This window comes from Cladophialophora psammophila, assembly GCF_000585535.1.
Source record: "Cladophialophora psammophila CBS 110553 chromosome Unknown aczJe-supercont1.25, whole genome shotgun sequence".
NCBI lineage: Eukaryota > Fungi > Ascomycota > Eurotiomycetes > Chaetothyriales > Herpotrichiellaceae > Cladophialophora > Cladophialophora psammophila.
The window spans coordinates 167,601-187,028 of record NW_006912946.1 but is presented as its reverse complement, the minus strand read 5'-3'; the positions used below and the strand labels follow the sequence as shown (position 1 = coordinate 187,028).

Genomic DNA, 19,428 nt, shown 5'->3' with positions numbered 1-19,428 from the left:
GGAAAAGGCCGATCGGGGTTGGAGGAGAGCGCAGCTGGAGCCTCGGCTTGGCGGCATACAAGGCTGTGCCAACTCCCAGCCTTGCTTAGTCAATCACTCCCCGGCGTGCCGGCTCGCCGGCCTCACCAGATTGTTTGCCCCTTTGGCAACCAACCGTAGCACCGATTTAACATTATATATTATCGCGAGGACGGACACATCGAGACAAAACTTTATATCAAATTTCCAGCTGGGACAACCTCGAAATTCCAATACTCTGTTTTACGCAACCGCGTCCTCGAATACAAATCTCACAACCTCGTTGAAAACTCCCTCGGGGTTATCCTCATGCATAAGATGTCCTGCCGCATCAATGTATGCGATCCTCTTCTTTTCCGCGCCGCCAACTCTGAACAATTCATGGGCAGTATATCTCTGATGAGCGGCGCTTTCCTTCCCGGCCATTACTAGCATCGGCACTTTGGTTTTCTGCGCGTCTTCTGCCAAGTATTTCGGCATGGTGTTGTATCGGAAGAAATTGCACAGCCATTTGGCGTTATCTTCGACTTGGCGCAGACGGTCCGCGTTTGCTTGAATGCGAGGCCAGAACTTTGGACCCATGACTCCGCTGCAAAATACAGATACGGCCTGAGCATACTCTCCCTTTTTGCAGTGCTGGATCGTTGTGGCTGTCGTTGTGGCACCGAGATACATCACAGGCCAAAACGTGATTGGGTGCCAAAGAAGGAAAGAGAGCACCGATGGCAAAGATGGAGGGAGAGTTGGGAGGAAGAGCCCAACAAGAGGGGGTTCTTCAACCATCAAATTTCGAAAAAGGTGAGGTTTTCTGCGCGCCAGGTAGAGAGTAATGACCGCTCCAGACGAATTCGCCAGAACATGTACTGGGCCGATGTTCAGAGTCTCGATAAAGGCGGCCAAATCGAGGGCGTCTTGCTCCCAGGGTGTGCCTTGACCGTCCTGGAGGGGCTCATTTGGCCAGGCAAAGCGTCGACTGTAGTTGAAGACATGAAATCGGGTGGCGAGTTTGTGTTCGAGATCAATCCAGGTTCGTTGATCAGAGATATGACCGTGGACCAAGATCAGGGGTTCGCCTTTTCCGCATTCACGATAGGAGAGCGAGGTGTCGTTAACCTCGACGACTTTGGCACTGGCCGTTGTTGATGCAGACATGGTTTGGGTTGGTTCCGAACTGACACGCTGGGGCCATCATTCTTTTGAAGTCCACGGCGGAGGAATACCGTTGCCGCGTCAGCGAATACGACGAGAGGAAGCCTATGAGCGATACGGTGGCTCATGAGACACGAGAAGATGGGGCTGACACGCAGAAAACATATATTGGCGGGAAAAGGCCAAGCCCGTCGGTCTGATTTACAAGATACCCGGTACAAGTGGCGGCGAGGCGACGAAGCTTCGACAACGTATGTAAGATGATTAATCGATGGCAAGCCATTACGGGATATTCTTAACTGCCCTACAGAGAGTACTTCAGACTACTCTTCGAAATGAGCCCTATCCACCACTACATGCAGGTATATTGTCTGGGGGAAATTCAGCTGATACAGGTTTGCGGCTGCCAGATACGCATAAAGCCCAATGTCCCACATGTGGCACCAAGAAAAGGAGAACTGTTCTTTGCCCCACAAGGATCACGCTAGCCGAGCGAGCCTCGTGGTATGTAAGTAGACCTGGTAGAGGTATTTGAGCTATGTAGTCAGCAACCTTTCCCTCGGGCCCCAATCAAGCTCGTTTCCAAGCAACCGGCCTATTTACACCCGGCCACGAACCCTGAGTAAGCGCATGGTGGTATTTTCATGCTTGGAAATAGGAGAAGGTCATGGCCAGAGGGAAGCTCGGGGGCGATGCCAACACGCCGAGAGAGCGCCATGCTACCTCTGATACGCCTCCTGCCCTTGGCGTAATGCGATTACAAGGCCCAAACAACATGTTCTCCGTACTCCGTAGGTACGCGGTACTCATACATAATAGATGGAACGCACAGCCTCGTGCTGCCCAGAATTTACGAGATGTGATTGAATAGAGGGTCTCCACTGGCGGACGGATTTGTGAGGCTGAGAGTGGGTTGTCAACTCGCTCCAGGAACCCGAAAACGATCCTCTTTCCTCTTTCGTCACACCTTGGCGTCGTCTCGGTGCCTCCCACATCTTTGTAATATCACGTCAGATCTCAAGCCTCCAAGCTTCCAGGTCCCATTTGGTAGGCTTCTCACGCAGACCATCTCGTACAAACAGCAGACCCGCTCTCAATTTCCAGCGGCGTTGCAGGCTTGATCTCGCTAGACCTTGAAGTCACATGATCCTTCATCCAATTCTATACTGCCCATAAGACGAAAGATGCGGATATCTACCGACTCTTGGAAAAGTTGCAAGGCTTTCTTGATCTGTTGCAGCTCCTGCAAGACTCCCTGAGAGACCCGTCAATTCCGTTCCGAGTCCCAGAGAGGATTGCACTTATTGATTACTAGCCGCGATGAGCCGGACATTCATGAGCATCTCGGGGAATTTTTCACTGACAGCACGCAGTCATTCATTCTCTAGATGGGCATATCTTTATTCAGTGGACTTAGGTAGACGGAATCGTTTCTCGCAAGCCAGCTACTCCAGATACCAGAATACGCCATGATTCCATGATTCCATGCTTTACGCTTGAACTCTACCGAGATCGTCGAGGCGCTTAGCCAGCAGAGTCGGGGATGTGGAGATGGTGCAAATCCTCCTCGCATCGGGTTCTCGTGTGAACAGCCTTGCTGAGTATTTCGATCATGGTTTTGTTGCTGCCGCAGGGGGATTGGGGGAAATAGAAATGGTCCAGCTGCTACTGCAAGCGGGAGCCAATGTCGATTCTAAGTGCTTCGGGGCCACAACTCTTAATAGTTGCGTGCCAGGCGGGCAAAGTGCTGGTGATGGTCAGACGCGTACGAAAGCGAAATGGACTGTGTATTCAAGAAATGATTATGTGCATTAATTATCCTTTACCCCTGAAAGACGTCGCTGTGCGGAAAACAATCCTCTTCCCTTTCCCCTTCCCCCTCTGTCCGGCGCCCCCTATTCCTCCTCAGCCTCGTCACACCCACTCCCGCTCCCGCTTTCACTCTCGCTGTCACTTCCACTCGCGCTCGCTCGGTCAACAACGTTCTTGTGCCTACACCTCGGCTCCCCACAGCGGCACGCCATGCGCAGGTTATCAAAGTAGCCCCTGCCATAGTCGACTGTGAGCTCCTCTGCGAAGGCGATCCTGCGCCTCGCGCGGACCACGACACGGGTGCGCTGGCCCAGGTTCACGACGACGTATTCCGTGTTGGGGGCGCACGAGTGGTTGATGTAGCGCGTCCAGCCGCCCCTGTGCGCCGCGTCGATCGTGTACTGCGGCCTGTATTGGCCCCGCGAGATTGTGGTCTTCGCACTCCCCTTATTGCGTCTGGTGCCGGTGGTGGTGGTGGTGGCGGCGGCGGCGTAGTCGTCCGCCCGCTCGATGTCCATGTTCATGTGGTACGTCATGAGCCCGTACCGGTGGTTTTGCATCGAGCCGGCGATCTCGTTGGCGTCCGGCTGCACCGCGTAGATCTCGCCCGTGTATTCGCCCAGGTAGGTGCCTTGCCGGATCGTTTGGAGCGCGCGGACGCCCCGGCCTTTTTCCTCGGTGGTATACAGCTCGACAAGGATGTCGTGGTGGCTGGCTTGCGGGGGTTTGTTGCGCCGCTTGCAGAGATCGGCGAATGTGCATTTGCATGCTCGGCCTGAAGACTGCTGCTGCTCATCCCTTGGAGCCGCGACATTGGCGCTATCGGAGTCGGTCTCGCTGTCAGTGTCAGTGTCGTGGTCAATCGAGATGACGGGCACTGGTTCTTCGGCTCCGCACGCTGTGCAAGGGTTTCCTGGGAACCCGCAGAAGGTGGGGTCTTCGTAGACGGCGCCATCTTCGTGGACCACCTTGTGTGTCTCCTCGGGCCAGGGATAGTTCGGAAGGACGACGCATTGCTCAACATTGACTTGCTGGAGCGTGACTTTCGAGTTCGGTGGGAGTATCGACGCCGGGTTGATTTCAAGGTTATCTCCCTCCTCTGGAATGCCTGCAATCGCGAGGTCGCCGTCGACAAATCCGGCCCTAGTGAGGTCTTGTGTGATGGTGCATCTGACCGATGGCCAAACAGCTGGTTCCCCATCCACGGGGGGAAGAACCCAGTGATGCTGGACCTTGTGCTTCTCTTCGGCGCCGATCTGATGAGTCCCTTTGAGGTCTTCTGGGCCGATCCCGAAATTGGTACCGTCCTTGCCACGGACATCTCGACAGTCCTTATATACAATTAAAAGAAAATCGTTAAAGTGGTCGTTGAAGGCGAAGAGGGCGTCTGTCCACTCCAATTTGTGCGTTCTGGCAAAGAGTTCCAGGCTTGGCGCACACTGTTTGATTCGGGGGTAGACGTCGCCCCATTCGGGTTCCCCTTGTGCTCTGCTCTCCGCGTCCCTGCGAGCAACTGCGTCGCGGAAGCTTTGGGAGTGTGCACAAATCGTCAGAAGGAGAAGGCTTGGCTCGTCGCAGAGATCTGACAGCCTCTGGGCATAGTCGACGTCGATATCATCTTTTGCGAGGTTAGCAATCCTCTTCTCCTTGGGGTCGGTGCTTTCAAACTTGTTCAACCTTTCCCTTAAACGTCGACGAGTGCTTTCAGCGAGGAGATCAAAGAAGCGCAGGGTTCGGGCTTGTCGAAGCAGATGCTGCGTCCAATAACTCTCCCATTGTCCAATCGTCCTGACTGTAGCGGCATGGTGGATTTCGGCGTACAGTTTGATCATGAGTCCCTCGACCAAAGAACCAGGTTTAGATACTCGACGCCGCTTGCTGGATCTCCTTTTGTTGCAGGACGTCCCATTAGGGGCTTTGCCATCAACACGCCTTCGGCATCGTTTTGACCTCCGAGGGCCCCCGTTGGCATCGCCTTGGCCAGGAGGAGCGCTATTGGTAGTGTTGTCTGCAGGAGTGTTGGTCACGGCGGCTGATTGAGTTTGAGCCTGAGCATTCTGAATGTTTCTGGTCGTAGCCTTGCTGGCAAGGAAATCTATATAGTTGCGGCCCTTTGCAGTTGGCTTCCGCGTCCTCTGGCCTCTCCTTGGGCCCTGTTGAGGGGAGCTCATTGTGTATCACGTTCAGCGACAGCTCTGTAAGGACGAGAACGGGGTAGAAGTCTTTGGAGGGAGAAGAGCAAGAGCAAGAGCAAGCGTGATAGGAAGCGTAGGCAAGCGTATATACAAGCGTAGGAGCAAGTGGAAGGAAGATTGATATGGAATAGAGGAACGGGTTGTAGCAAAGCACTTCGAGGGCGACAGGAATAGCAGCTAGCAGAGCACAAGAGAGGGCCATTGTTGAAGATGTTTCCAAAAATGGACACAATCGGGACAATAGACATGAAGAAAGACAATAACGGAGGGAAGTTGAATAGTCCACTGAGTGTTGAGAGGTCTGGCACAAAGAAGTCCATTCACACCAGCCATTGTTTTGTTGCGCTCTTCACCTCGATAGCCACCTGCTATGAGAAATAGAATGTATTGGTGAAGAAAATAGGAAAACACCAGTTCTTACCGTTGGCCTTTCACAGAATATTGGAAGCGAAGACGAAGGAAAACGGGTGCGGTACGTTGCAAAAGCAGGTGGCTGCTAGTTGGCCTACCTGTATAGCCCAGGACGCCTGTTTTCCAGATCCAGGCCGCAGTCAAATATGCATTGTCGCTAGTTCTTTGTCAAAGTCCCTCTGGCGCTCATTCATCTAGCGACTGTCGTTTGGTCAAACAGTTGCATCGGCGTTGGTCCATGGTCATCTTGATATTACCACGGTCTGTTCCATTGCGAACCAGATGGTATGCGGTAACTGTATATGCCGCCTCGGAGCTTCGTACTCTGAACGCATAATGAGAATTTCCTGCATCGCATAGAAAGCATTGCTCAAATCATCCAGTGGGTATCGTCTCATACGGTCTCAATATACCTTCTTACCTCCCAATCCGTAACGGCCTCATCCCATAATCGTAGCTCATGTTCTCTGGTACCACCATAATGCTCGACAAACTCGTCGCCAAACACTTCCCGGGCGACACTGCCCTGCGCCATGAATCGTGCCGTGCTATCTCTGAGGTTCTTGGGTAGTCGTTCTCCCTTGTCACTGAGACTCCCGACTTCTTCACCTTTACCCAGTGGAGGTAGTTTGATCTCTAGTTTCTTCTCTATGCCTCTCCAGCCGAGAGCGACAATAGTGGCCAGCACTAAAGATGGATTGGCATCCGCGCCGCAGACTCGTACTTCGAGCCTCGTGGATTTTGCGGATGCTGTCGGAGGAGCGATCAACCGAACAGACGCAGCTCGATGTTCAAGACCCCAAGAAACCGTGACTGGAGCCCAGAAGTTCTCAACCAGCCGCTTGTAGGAGTTGATTGTGGGTGCAATGATTGGCATGACATCAGCAAGACCATCCAGGAGTCCTGCCAGAAAATGTCGGCCCAGGTCCGACACATACTCGAGGTCCTTATAGGGGGGATTAGGGTCCTTGTCGCCGCGATAGAAGAGATTCTTTCCCGAGACCTTGTCCACGATGGAGCAATGCATGTGTCCACTGTTACCGGGCAGCCCTTCCTTTGGCTTGGCCATAAATGTGGGCGTAATACCGTACTTGCTTCCCATGGCTTTGACCACGTACTTGAACAAGCTCGCCCGGTCAGCCATCTCAGTGACTTCGCCAAACTCCAGGGCCGCTTCAAAGACTCCCGGCCCTGATTCTGTATGCCAGCCTTCCACATCACATCTGAATTGTTCACAGGTGTTGAAAATGCTGTAGAACCAATCTTGATTGTGTATGGGATCTGTTAGGGAGTAGCCGAACATCCCCTGAGTCAGGTGCGGTAGGGCGTGGACGGGATTATTCTGGAGGAAAGGAGCTGTCGTGGAAGAGGAATTATGGCTCGTCTGGATCGACTCGTCTCTGGGAGCCCGATATGTGAAGAACTCGTACTCTGCGCCAGCCATGGCTCCATAGCCAGCAATATGCAGCTTCGCAACAGCCGTCCGTAACAGACTTCGGGGGCAGGCACAGATGGGTTTGTTGGTGTCCGGGTCGTAGAAACTGACGAGGAAGAAAGGCACGTTGTTCTCCCAGGGTATGCGCCGGTAGCTGGACAGGTCTACCTTGGCCACCAAATCCTTGTATCCATTCTCTTTATTGCTGATCTCAAGTTCGCGGAAGTAGGTCATATCGTGCATATCCCAGCCGAAGACGACGCTGCAGAAGCCGAAGCCATCTTTGGCGACGGAAAGGAACTTCTTCTTGGAGACCAACTTGCCTCGGAGGATCCCTGTGGAGGTTAGCAGGCGTCAGGAGAAGAAGAAAATGAGGCGCGTGCCATCGATGTCAATGCCTGCAAGCTTAATCTTTGTATCGGAGGCCAGCGCAGTCTCCAACTCGTCCAGAGTCAGGATTTCACCGTCCTTCTTGCTGGCCATGGCGAGGGCTGAGGCGACAAAGACGAGTACAGGTGGAGACGCAGCTGCGCAGAGGAGATACAAAGGACGCAGGACAAAGCGTCCAGCACTGGACCTTGTAGGTTGCGTCTCACAGAAAGCGGGGGAGATGATTGGTGTTGTTGCAGGTGCTCGTTCCTTTATTGGGAAAGACTAGTGAAGCCAGGCTGCGAGGTGGAGGTGGCGCTGATAAGCTCCCTCTGAAGCTCCATTCAGTAAAACACACCTCAGCGCAGGCAGCTCGGTGTTGACATACCGAGCGTCCAGAGACAAAAACAAGGCACTATGCACGTTAGTGAATACTGACCTAGATACTACTTAGGTACTGTAGGTACCTATGGCCGATAAGGCTGCACACGCAGGGGAAATGTACCGAGTATCATCTTCCCCTCTCGAGATCTGGCTGCGGGTGTAGCTACTTATAAGAGCAATAGGCCATGTGCTCCGATCGACAGGTCTGCGCAGAAGCTCTCGGGTGAAGCTTTAAAAATCCCCCATTGGGCGCGAGATTGTACGTCTGGCGGGTTGCTTCGGAGAAGGACAGGGAGAGGAGCCCAGAGCCCAGAGCCCAGAGCCCAGAGCCCAGAGCCCAGAGCCCAGAGCCCAGAAGCCCAGGAACCCTAAGAGCCCACACCACATGCCACCATCACCACCACCACAATCATCACCATTACATACCAACAACATCCGCCAACAGCGGTGCACTTGATTTAGATAAGGAGATCCCACGACTGACATTCTATTTTGCTCCACTCTCCCTTCGCCTTTGGCACAAAAACATCTGCAAATTCAAAGTCCGACTTCTTCACTCTGCCTCTCAGCTGCGGCCCGCTCTCCGTTGACTGCTCTGTCACCCTCCAACCCTTGGGCAAGAAGAGGTGGGCAACAGCAAGCATGACTACTGAATCAAAGCCTGGCCGACTCGCTGGCAAAAATGCCATCATCACGGGAGCTGCTGGCGGCATAGGTCTGGAAACGACAATCCTCTTCGCCAAAGAAGGCGCCTCCGTCCTCATGGCCGACATTTCCGAACCCGCCCTAGCAAAGGCCCTCGCCAAAGTCAAGGAACTCGTCCCCAACCCCCCTCGCCTGGAGACCATCAGGTGCGACGTGTCCAAGGAATCCGATGTTCAGGCAGCGGTCGAATCTCAAGACCGACATGGCGGCATCGACATCATGTTCAACAACGCCGGCATCATGCATGCCCAGGACGACGACGCCATTAACACGCCCGAGCAAATCTGGGACCTGACTCACGCCATCAACGTCAAGGGCGTATGGTACGGAAGCAAGCACGCCGTGCTATCCATGCGAAGACACCAGAAGAAAAAGGGCTCCGTGATCAACGTCGCGAGCTTCGTCGCGTTGGTGGGCGCGGCCACACCCCAACTCGCCTACACAGCCTCCAAGGGCGCCGTATTAGCCATGACGCGCGAACTGGCAATTGTCCACGCCCGGGAAAACATCAGATTCAACTCCCTGTGCCCGGGACCCTTGAACACGCCCTTGTTGCAGGACTGGTTGGGTGACGATTTGCAAAAGAGACATAGGCGCGAGGTGCATTTTCCCATGGGTCGATTTGGTGAGGCGATCGAGCAGGCCCAGGCGGTGCTGTTCTTGGCCAGTGATGAGAGTAGCTTTGTCAATGCGACTGAGTTTGTGGTCGACGGCGGGTTGAGCAGGGCATATGTGACAGGGGAGGGGCCGCCAGCTGCGGCGCCAGTAAACAATGTGCGCTGGTAAGCCAACAGAAGGGAAGATGGTGGCACAATGCTGGAAGCGACCAGTGCAACCGAGAGACCAGTCTTATGAGCGATGAACGGAGCGGCGGATTTAGTGGCTTGTTGCATTGCTATAGAGCTTACGGATAGACCTTCCGACTTGATAGATATTCCGAGGGGCAACGACTTTCAGCTTGAAAGAAATTGCAAATCCGCCTGTTCACAGATTGTGTCACTGCCTCCCAATCTGACACCATTGAAGAGTCGCTGTAAACTGTAACTCACGATCTCAATGGGAGCAACAGCAATCTTGAAGACCATTATAAAGGTACGGAAACGCACAAGAATCCTCACGAGAAGCTGGTTACATTGCTGACAAGGAAGCACCTTGACTTGCTTCCGGTAAAATGAGATATAGTGAAGATTTCTCGGGTAATATACATACTTATGATGATACAGCTGCCTCTCGCAGGAACGGTTCGTCGCGAAAAGAAATTCTTCATTGGATCGAACCTCGGCGATATGAGCTGTACTTGTAAACCGACCGCTCGTGGACCGAACATTCTAGATTCCAATGACAATTGAAATCTGTTGGCCTGTATGAAATTCGTCGCTGATGAGCCCCCGTTTTTCTTCCCCCTATGATCTGTGCTGGAAGTGCTGATCCAGTGCATCCGCAACCCGCTTCGACCTTGCGGCGTCCTATTGATCTCCTATATTGTCCTTCTGACCGTCGCTTTGATGTCCAGAAAGGGGAACATGAAAATCCTCTTACGGGAGGGTCCTTCGGCAAGGGTGTCTAGGAAGTGCAGAGAAATGTCTTCCCAAGACGTGACATGGTAAATGATCAATAATTTATGGTGCCCATTTCAATAAGATCCTTTGCTCCGTTGGAGAAAAGACCCTGAGTGTCCAGCTTCATCTTGCCGCGGCTCCCCTCAAAGCTGACGAACATAAAGCCTTCAAGCGTGATTAATCTTCTCGTTGATGCAAATGGATAATAGATTGCTTTGCTGATGGCCCGCCCAATGCTTGAACCAAGTCCTCTCGACGATTTGCTTGCAGAAGAGGACGTTTCTGTATGTTCCATCATGAAGGCAGGCTCCTCCAGTTGCTGCACAAACTTCTGGTCCATTTGAAAGCGATAGGGTGCGATAAGGTGTTCCTTCGGCTTCAGAAAAGGTAGAGGCCGGCGTACCTGCACCGCTAATTTCACCACGCCATCTACCGACACGAGATCGATTGCTTTGATGAACCTTAATGATCGCATCATAATAAGCCAGCCGACCGCCGAGAAGACAAAGATCCCTAGCCGGTGTGCAACTGGTACGAACCAGGGTAGCTCCGAGTCGCCTTCCCAAGCCCAGATGTTGCCGTAGGCAAGAAGACCAGCAATCGCAAGAGCACTGCTTCCCATGACAAATGACGCGGCGTAGATTCCGAAATGAGAGGGGGGTCTGTATATGGCTGTTTGACCCGCCTCGTATAGTTTTTGCGCATACCATTGCTTTCTCGCTAGTTCAGGAGGCAGCTCTCTGATGAACTGCGACGCTGGTCCTCCAAGTACAGGTATGCTTGGTTGTTGACTTTTACCGGGCTGCGTCGACGGTCCTTTGGACGCGGGAACACTCGCTTTTGATGTAGGGCTTTGGAAAGAGACTTTTGGGATCCCTTTGGAGCTGCTGGTCGTGGCTGAGGAAGAGGAGGTCGCATAACGGCGGGGGACACATGATCGGGGGACTCGAAATCGAAGGACTGGCCGGGCTGCATAGTAGAGAGCAGCCATAACTGTTGCAGGCGTATTTCACCTTGACCGGGTGAGAGAAAAATGTTAGAACGACTGGAAGGAAGGATAAACGCCACTAAAAGACTCCCCAACCATCACTGTCAAGGACTTGTACTAAAGAAATCATGAAAGGATGGCTGTGTTGAATCGCATTGTATGCCGCAGTGAATTGGAGACGAAATTTATTCGAACGTGATGGCACATGCAAGGCTGCGCGCTCATCGACTAGGAAGGTCGAGCGAATTCCTCAAAATCGGAGTGGTCTCAAGAGGTCAATCTCCTACGATCATGGATGTCACATTACATCTTCAATACTCCATACATGCTTATGGAATAAGATGTTTGATGCTCATTTAATGCTTCTTCTATCGTACATACGCCTTCAGTAAAGGTGAGCTTCGCTGCTCATTCCTTACGATACATCCAACATACCAGCGCCAGTGCTCAGCCCCTTGTCTTGACTTTTGGCATAGTGCCCCCAACCGGGTTACCTAGACTGGACGATGTCATGTCGCAAATCCAGACATCAACGCCTGTACTTGCTCTCATATTTCATCGTTGTTGATAGGACGCCTGGATTGACAGTTTCCCGGCACGGTTTCATCTTTAAAGGTGGAGGCTGCCGGCGCCTTGCTGGATTGCCTCAAGTAGCTGGGGAGAGACATTCTGTCTGTTGCTCTCTTCAACCACGCCGAGTAACTTGACGAAGAAATCTTGCCGCAGGACCTCCATCAGGATATCTTTGTTATCAATCATGTGTGAAGCAGCGTATCGCAAGATGCCACCGTATGGCTCACTGCCAACATTCTCTCTCAAGAACTGAGTCTCGATATGACGCGATGAAGAAGTCGTTACTGCACTCCAGTCATAAGGAGCCACTCTGACGATGAAGTCGAATAAGCGTGCCTGGGAGATTGTCACAAGCTGCATGCCCTTCTTGGTTTTCACGTCTCGTTTCGATTTCGACATTGAGGTCCATTCAAAGAGGATTGTGTACACATCAGGATCGTGGAATACTCTGCGCCAAAGTAAGCCTTGCCCTTGTGCTTCAGCAAAGCTACGGCCGGCAGATAGTACCGTCGTGCTATTTTGGCTGTCAACGGCAAGTAGCGCTTCGATCACTTCCAGTGAGCGTTCTGCAACCTCCGTACTTTCCGACGACAACCAGATCGTGAATTGACATTGAACAAGGCTAGAACTCGTCGCAACGAATGAAGCCCCGCTGGGTGAGTCCGCAGCCTTCCGCAGATATGCAAGGCAAAGTAACTGTATCGAAATAACGGGCGAAGTTAGGCCTTCTTGGAGCTTCTCTGCAGATATCACGGATCTCAATTCGTCAAAGGGCAGTAGTGAGATGACTTGCTCTAATAGTCGAGTAAGTGGTCGAGGATCTTGTTGGAGAGTCTGCAACAGCTCTTCGCCGGTCCCTAACACCCGCCAAAGTAGATCCTTTGGCGAAGTAGGAGTAAGATTTCTTTCGGCACGTTTCAGAAGTTCTTCATCAAGTGGCAATTCGGGCTGTGCTTCGACCACAGCGAGATGCGCAAAGACTTCAGGAAACAGTTTGTCCGTGTCCTCCACTAAGACGTCCATGGTGATCAGCTTGCAACCGAGTCGTCAGCAAAAGAAGAAGTTGAAGGCATGGTAACAACTCGTTGTAATCTGTAAATAAATTGAAAGGCAAGTTACGAATCTTCTGGCAGCCTTGCCTCCCCTCGTTCGCCCAGACTTGCCCCGCCACCAACTGCGCTAACTGCTTCTAGTTGGTAAATCAAAATGTTGCCAAGGCTGCCCGCATCGCGTCTCCAGGCCGCCTTGGCCGCCCTCCATGTTCCATACCAACTGAACGAGGCTCCGCATCTCTCATCTTGAACAGTTTCACTTTGCTACTCAACACCCCATCCTCTGCGCTCCGGCCGTTGGTGCGGTTGGTAATATGGCGGAAGCCTCCAAGAATTCCCTCTTGTCCTCGAAACCTTCGGAGAGTGACCTCAACGTCTCTCTCCATCCTCTTGTTCTCCTCACCATATCCGATCAAGTCACAAGGCATTCGGTGCGAAGACAGCCGGGTCCAGTAGTGGGCGCGCTTCTTGGACAGCAAAGAGGCAGAGACGTTACAGTGGAATATGCTTTTCCTGCTGCAATAGTGAAAGGCCCAGAGGGGCAATGGCGGTTCAACTGTGAGTGGATGGAAACGAGGATACAGCAGTGTGAGTGACGATCAGGCCATTTCTGGGACAAATTGTCTAACACCGAGCAGACATGGCCGTTCATAAATTACCCGCACTTGGATTTGTTGGCTGGTTCACCCTATGCCCGCGTGAAGGCCCCTTGCCCGAATTCATGTATCTCCAGAAACAAGCCATCGATTTCTGCAATGACAACGCCATTCTCCTCGCTTTACACCCTGAAGCTATCCAATCAAGCGACACAGGTGGAGGGAAACTTCCCATCACGATTTACGAGAGCATCGACGACCGCGAACAGCCCAACGATGATGGCGACAGAGAAGAGGGGTCAATGCAAATTGACGGAGAAGAGACATCAATCACCAAGTTCCGCCAACTACCATACACAATTGAGACGGATGAGACAGAAATGATTGCAATAGATTATGTGGCTAAAGGGGCTGGTGGCGCAGCGGCAGTCGACGATGCACAGCCCCGGGAGCCCGCTTCAAAATCCGTCGAACCGCCTCCAACAGATAAGAAGGGCAAAAGGCGAGCAGATCCAAGTTCAGAGACATCCGACGTACAAGAAATAAACGGCGTGGAGGAGCCAATTAAGACGCTCACACCGGAAGAAGAAGACCAAATCGCTGGTATAACGACCCGTCTCAACGGCGTAAAGATGCTCCAGTCTCGCCTTGCCCTCTTGACAAAGTTTATCCAATCCCTCCAGCCCTCGTATATCTCTGCCTCAGGCACTGACAGCGTGCCTATTTCACTGACCCCAACAAGTCCGGACCCATCTCATCTCCCTCACCTACGCAACATCCATGCCCTCCTCACCCGCCTTTCTCTCCTCACTCCGCCCACGCAAGCTGCCCAACCACAGCAGCCTTTAGCGTCCGCTTCCCTCGCGCAATCTAACGACGTCTCTCTCGTCACCCTCCTCTCTCTTCTAGGTCAAGACATCCAGGCACTCTCAGAGCTCGGGCGCAAGTCAGTTACAGTGGAGGCGAATAAGGGTAGTTCGAGAGGCAAGCACCAACAGCAAGGAGGACCGAAAGGTGTAGGTGGAGGCGGACCAGGGATGGGACCCAGCGGACCGAGTGGCTTCGCGGGCATAGGTGAAGGCGATGTCCTATTTGCCGGCGCTGCGGGCGTGAACAGTGCAGGGGCGTCGGCGATGGTGTAACAAATCGTCGTTGAGGCATCAGTTCCCAAGGATAGTGGACACAGTTGGAGCCTTGTAGGGTGGATTGAACAAGTGTCGGGGGTCCGATCAGGCGGACGATGTCAGTCCAAGGGGACTGCGGTAATGGGCGACGAATAGCAAGAAAATATCTTCTAGCAATAGCATAGCGACGGCGTTGCAAAAACGTGGCATGGGGCAAGGTACAGCTCTACCGTGCCGTGCTGGGAGCGGAAAACGAGTAACACCTCTAGGATCAAGATAACTAAAGTGGCCGGATGAAATCCTGGATCGTGTATTCAAGTGATGGTGCCTTGATCAGTCTCACTGAGCCATGCAAATAAATACACAGATAAGTACTTGAAGCTCTCGGCTTTATCAGTAAGGTGATCACACATCAAGTATATCTCTCGTGTTACCTGTTCGAGGAGAAGATCGTTCTTTTCAGTGTTTATTGAGAACCGATCCCGTGGTTTTTTAGGCTTATAAATATCCTATGCACGCTTGTATTGCTCGTTGGCTATGTGCCAGTCCGCTTTATACCCATCTGACATCTTCCATCGTCGCTGTATAACAAGATGGCCGCCCATAGTAATGACATGAGAAATCTTTCTCGGGAAAGGAGTGACATAAAGGGTCCCCCAAGTTTTGTTGCACGTAAATGAAAGGTCGTCAAGTGTTGCTGCGAGAGCACGTCATATGTGTTGGGAAATAAATACGTTGTGAGTCTTCTTGTCTTCCTACTGACAGAGAGATCAGTTCGGAATCTCCTGGCGTCAATGTCCTGAACGCCTACGCTGCTGGGGTCATCAAAGAATGAATGTCGGGCGCGTGCTGTGCATCAATCCGAACCGAAACGAAATAACGGCGAACACAAGACCGACTCAGTGGACATAGTTAAGTAACGAGAACATCCGCCGGCCGTTGTCTCCTGTGAAAAAGGGGTATTCTGAATTTCTTCCTCGGAGGTTCCTGGGCCGCATTCTCGGCTGCTGGTGTTGTCGAAATGTGGGGATATGGCGTCCTCGGTACATCAGCTGAGGGCATTGGAGGCGTCGAGCCGGTAGAGAAACTCCTGCCTTCGGTCGTCATGCTTTTCTTCTTGCGAATAGTCTTCATCAGTCTGCTTATGTGAGGTTGCTTCTGTTCCTCGGGTGGAGGCGACTCAGGTGGAGGTGGAGGAAGACTTTTATTCAAGTCTAGAGCTGAAAATCTAATCGGGCGAGGCTGCTCGATGGATTTGGCGCTGCCACTTGGAGGTCGTGACGACCCGTCCGTCACGACTCGCAGCGTCTTCTTAATGGCTTCTGCTTCGGTCGAGAGTTTGCTTGCTTCTAGAGATCTGTGAACACCACCCGAAGAAGCGGTCCGGCTCTTGCTAGTCACCGTATTTGATTCATTTCGGAGGCTACTGCCAGGTTTCTTGGTGCTATTAACTGATTTCCGGGCTGCGTCGGAGAAACGTCGCGCGGTTTCGCCAGGAGTAATTCCGGCACTCGTCAAGGGCGTTGAATAGTCAGTGGCGGTTATGGTACCGCGGTGAGAAACTTCTGAAGGTGTGGCAGAGTCGTCTTGTATGTCAAGGAATTGGTGAGTTACACTGGTTGCGGCTTCGACGTTCTGAACCCGGTCGGGTTTCCGCTCACGTTTGGCACTGGGCTGCGCCGCTGCTTTGCCTTCTTGAATCTGGGCAGCAATATATTTGAGAGGGTCATCCGACATATCGTCCGAGTGTGGCACATTGGCCAATACCAGGGCGCACACACGCTTCAATTCTCCCTCTTCTTGCGCGGTAAGTGCCTGGCGATCGATGAGAGGTGAGTCCGGAATGAAATGTGGATCATCGTCGTCGCCCCGATACTTTTTCGGTATCAAAGCCTGTTGAGAGGTCAGTAAATATCGCCTGAGTCCGGTACTGGTGGGACCCTACCGAAGCACTCGTCTGGAGCCCAAGTTTCTTGTTCATTGCACCTGTGAAGTTGGAGTTACGACTGGAATCGGAAGAATGGAAGGCAGAGGAGGAAATGCGTTGGAGCAGCCCCCGGGTCGAATCGTCCGTCTGGTCACTTTTGATGGCCAAGGCTGAAGGTGGTTCTCGACTCTTTTCACAGCATATCGCCTCGGAAAGCGGATTTCGAATTTGTCCTCGCCTACGGAAGGGTGCGTCCAAACGTAATAAAAGCGAGATAGTACTCGGAGCTTGTGAAACCTGAGGGAGGTGGCTTGATGTACAGGACGGGCAAATAACAATGACAGGAACAGAACGAAGGTCAGCCAGACGTGACCGGGAAAGATAAGGATGTCTGGAGAGCAGTGATATTATTATTATTACTCCTCGTATGCAGGCCACGAGTATCGCGGCCTGTGAACGATGGATGGCAGTCAGCGTGAGGTTTCAGCTTCAAGCTGACTTGATGAAGGCGAATTCTGTGAGTGGGCCACGTTCGCATAGGACCATGGAGCCTTCGGTGCCATGGAGGGGGGTGGGAGCACTCAGCGCATTCAGCAAAGGGGTCTGAGGCCAGCCATCCTGTCATCCACGCGAATGGCGGTTTGACCAGTGGGATGTGAGGTTAGCAGCTGGCCTATCTGACCCCAAACCGGCACTTAGGAGCCTGAAAGACATTTTAGCGAAGATGGGACTTCGGGTGATCAAAAGAAGCGTGAAAGTCGAAAGCGTCAATGGAGAAAGTGATTGGCGGCGCAAATTGAAGAGAGATTGAAACGAGGAGAAAGAAAGAACCAGACGAGCCCAACCGAGTTGCCGAGCCCAAGACGCAGCCGGGGCGGGCAAGGGCAAGCAGGGGCCACCGAGCCACCTAAATAGAGTCCTCGGCGCCATGCTCACTAGGGAGCCATTAGGCCTAGTGCTAGCGAGCCCAGTGCGGCTTTGGGCCAGGAACAAAAGAGTGTGGCTGCCAAATCAAAGGAGCAGCTGCAGGTTGTGGCTGGTTCCCAGCTACAGGCGCAGGTGGGTGTCTACTTGTTACTTGGTAGGTGGCCGGGCCAGGCCCATCCCGGTTATGGCTTAGTGACGGGTGACCAGAATTACCAAAGCATTCACCCACTAACCACCGCTAACTGGATATGGCAGGTACCTACTTGTACCGAGTACTTAAGTAGTATCTTAACGGATGGCCGCGGGACAGTAATACCTAAGTAACACCTGCCTCCTGGGTAGTAAAGTACTTAGTGCGGAGGACTGCACAGACAGAATATTACATCGACTTTCGCGTACTCGGTACGAGGTGCCCAGTACCCAGTACCCAGTACCCAGTACCCAGTACTGCACACCAAGCTGACCACCTTCAGTAGGCCTTTTTCCTCCCCTTTTCTTTCCCACTCCCCTCATCAGTGGCCATTGCTTAGCTTCTCCTAGTTTTCTGTATGCAGTAACGCCCTATCCCATCAACTTTCGACCTTTGGCTGTGATATAATACCATGCCGATCAAGGACACGATCCATTGCTTCATATCTTGATTGCTTCGCCAGGTTGGCCCCTGCCAGCTGTGGCAAGACTCGACCCCGCCCACAAAGCATGTAACTGAAAATCTCCGAAGCCTGTCAAATCTACCGAACACCCCAGATCACACTCCAAACTCAACGAGAACTGCTTAATCCTGCAAATTGCCCTCCATTTCAAATGTCGAGAAGCACGTTCGCCCTGGACCATGTGGAAGCACCTGTATGGATAACTCGTACGAGGAACTTTGGTAAATCGTCAGCGGTCGTCTTTGTCAGATTCGGTAACTCCAGGATCCAGCTACGGTCATGATGAGCGTAAGATTTGCCTCAACTAGGTCCTTTGAACCACTAAAGACTTTTTGTGGCATCCATGGTGCTACCGGCACATGTCTCAAATTCTCGCATTGGATCATGTCGATCGACAAAGGACGTCATGTTCCTCAAAAGAGCTCTGGTGTCGGGGTTGTGAACGTATGGGACCGTTGGTGGGTGACAATTAATTGAGCAGTGAACCGCCGCACAAGTTTTGCACAACGCACTACTTATTGCTACCATTACGAGGCTACTCGTATTTCATTGGGTGTATAAGGCCTGGGTAGACAGCAATCGTCCTTGTCGCCTGATGAGTCGTTTCCGATCACACAACGATAAGCCCACATCCTAATGCAAGAGACAATAGCTTATCTTGAAATGCATGGAAAGAGTGTGCCAGCCTCTAATGTCCAAAACACATGTTCCCTGCTTTTTCTATTGACGATCTTGACAGTCTGGATGCTCCGAAAGCCGAATCAAACAAACATGGTTCTTTGTTTGCCCACCGTGCTCTGTTTCGGAGGCAAGATATTGCACGCGATGAATCCGCATGAAACAGCAGGTATGCCAGTCTTGACAGCTTCAAAACAACATCTTCATCTCAAACCTCCTCGATCTGGAGACACTCATAATCCAGCCGATCGTCACTTCTCTCAGCAGACCCAAAGCTAAGTATATCTTTGGAGCAACAAGTGTGATTGTGTAACATGATGAACATTGTTTGGCGCACTCACTTTTTAGTCTGACTGATCTGCCCATTTGAAGATAGCACGACCTGACAGTTTGCAGTTGAAGAGTTGGTCTCTGAGGCTAAAGCTTGATGAGATCAAAGATAAACTGGAGACCGAGTTGGTAGTCTTTACTGCATGCCAATGGGCACTGAATCGAACCCATCGAGGATGATGATGATGACAGCGTAACATCTCACTCAAGCAAGTGTGCTATCTCATCCGCGTTCCCTTTTCAACGATTGTAACTGGCATCACCGCCTCTCATGACGATGAGCCGGTGTTTCGAGAGTGGCTATCGATAGTAGGGTCCGAGTTAGATGCCAGAACCTTCAAGAGCCTCTGAGGCATTCGACCCAGTATGCCGAGCAGAATCCTTCGCTATCAAAGGGGCGAACTCAATGCGGTCAAGCCGAGAAGGTTGACTTCTGTAGGGAAATGAATATTCATAAGCTTGATGCTGGAGATCCATTGAGCATCTATGCTTTATGACGGTCCGAGTGAGAGGTACTGCTTCAACTTGGCATGGTGAAGCTCT

General features: G+C 52.2%; 8 protein-coding genes across 8 annotated transcripts; 2 read left to right on the top strand and 6 right to left on the bottom strand.

The window, feature by feature from the left end:
* Positions 1-261: 261 nt before the first annotated feature.
* A1O5_11349 (uncharacterized protein) lies at positions 262-1,170 on the bottom strand (the record flags this gene model as incomplete). Its single annotated transcript, XM_007751921.1, has 1 exon — positions 262-1,170. One exon carries the CDS (start codon positions 1,168-1,170, stop codon positions 262-264), a length of 909 nt encoding a protein of 302 aa, XP_007750111.1.
* Positions 1,171-3,062: 1,892 nt separating this feature from the next.
* A1O5_11348 (uncharacterized protein) lies at positions 3,063-5,150 on the bottom strand (the record flags this gene model as incomplete). The annotated part of the gene is made up of 1 exon (XM_007751920.1): positions 3,063-5,150. The coding sequence occupies one exon, from the start codon at positions 5,148-5,150 to the stop codon at positions 3,063-3,065; it is 2,088 nt and encodes a 695-aa protein (XP_007750110.1).
* Positions 5,151-5,979: 829 nt separating this feature from the next.
* On the bottom strand, positions 5,980-7,503 carry A1O5_11347 (glutamine synthetase; the record flags this gene model as incomplete). The annotated part of the gene is made up of 2 exons (XM_007751919.1): positions 5,980-7,355; positions 7,485-7,503. 2 exons carry the CDS (start codon positions 7,501-7,503, stop codon positions 5,980-5,982), a joined length of 1,395 nt encoding a protein of 464 aa, XP_007750109.1.
* Positions 7,504-8,415: 912 nt separating this feature from the next.
* Positions 8,416-9,264, top strand: A1O5_11346 (glucose 1-dehydrogenase; the record flags this gene model as incomplete). Its single annotated transcript, XM_007751918.1, has 1 exon — positions 8,416-9,264. One exon carries the CDS (start codon positions 8,416-8,418, stop codon positions 9,262-9,264), a length of 849 nt encoding a protein of 282 aa, XP_007750108.1.
* An 825-nt stretch (positions 9,265-10,089) lies between these two features.
* A1O5_11345 (uncharacterized protein) lies at positions 10,090-11,028 on the bottom strand (the record flags this gene model as incomplete). Its single annotated transcript, XM_007751917.1, has 1 exon — positions 10,090-11,028. One exon carries the CDS (start codon positions 11,026-11,028, stop codon positions 10,090-10,092), a length of 939 nt encoding a protein of 312 aa, XP_007750107.1.
* A 606-nt stretch (positions 11,029-11,634) lies between these two features.
* On the bottom strand, positions 11,635-12,621 carry A1O5_11344 (uncharacterized protein; the record flags this gene model as incomplete). The annotated part of the gene is made up of 1 exon (XM_007751916.1): positions 11,635-12,621. One exon carries the CDS (start codon positions 12,619-12,621, stop codon positions 11,635-11,637), a length of 987 nt encoding a protein of 328 aa, XP_007750106.1.
* A 343-nt stretch (positions 12,622-12,964) lies between these two features.
* On the top strand, positions 12,965-14,388 carry A1O5_11343 (uncharacterized protein; the record flags this gene model as incomplete). Its single annotated transcript, XM_007751915.1, has 2 exons — positions 12,965-13,238; positions 13,289-14,388. 2 exons carry the CDS (start codon positions 12,965-12,967, stop codon positions 14,386-14,388), a joined length of 1,374 nt encoding a protein of 457 aa, XP_007750105.1.
* An 894-nt stretch (positions 14,389-15,282) lies between these two features.
* Positions 15,283-16,351, bottom strand: A1O5_11342 (uncharacterized protein; the record flags this gene model as incomplete). Its single annotated transcript, XM_007751914.1, has 2 exons — positions 15,283-16,263; positions 16,316-16,351. 2 exons carry the CDS (start codon positions 16,349-16,351, stop codon positions 15,283-15,285), a joined length of 1,017 nt encoding a protein of 338 aa, XP_007750104.1.
* Positions 16,352-19,428: the final 3,077 nt, after the last annotated feature.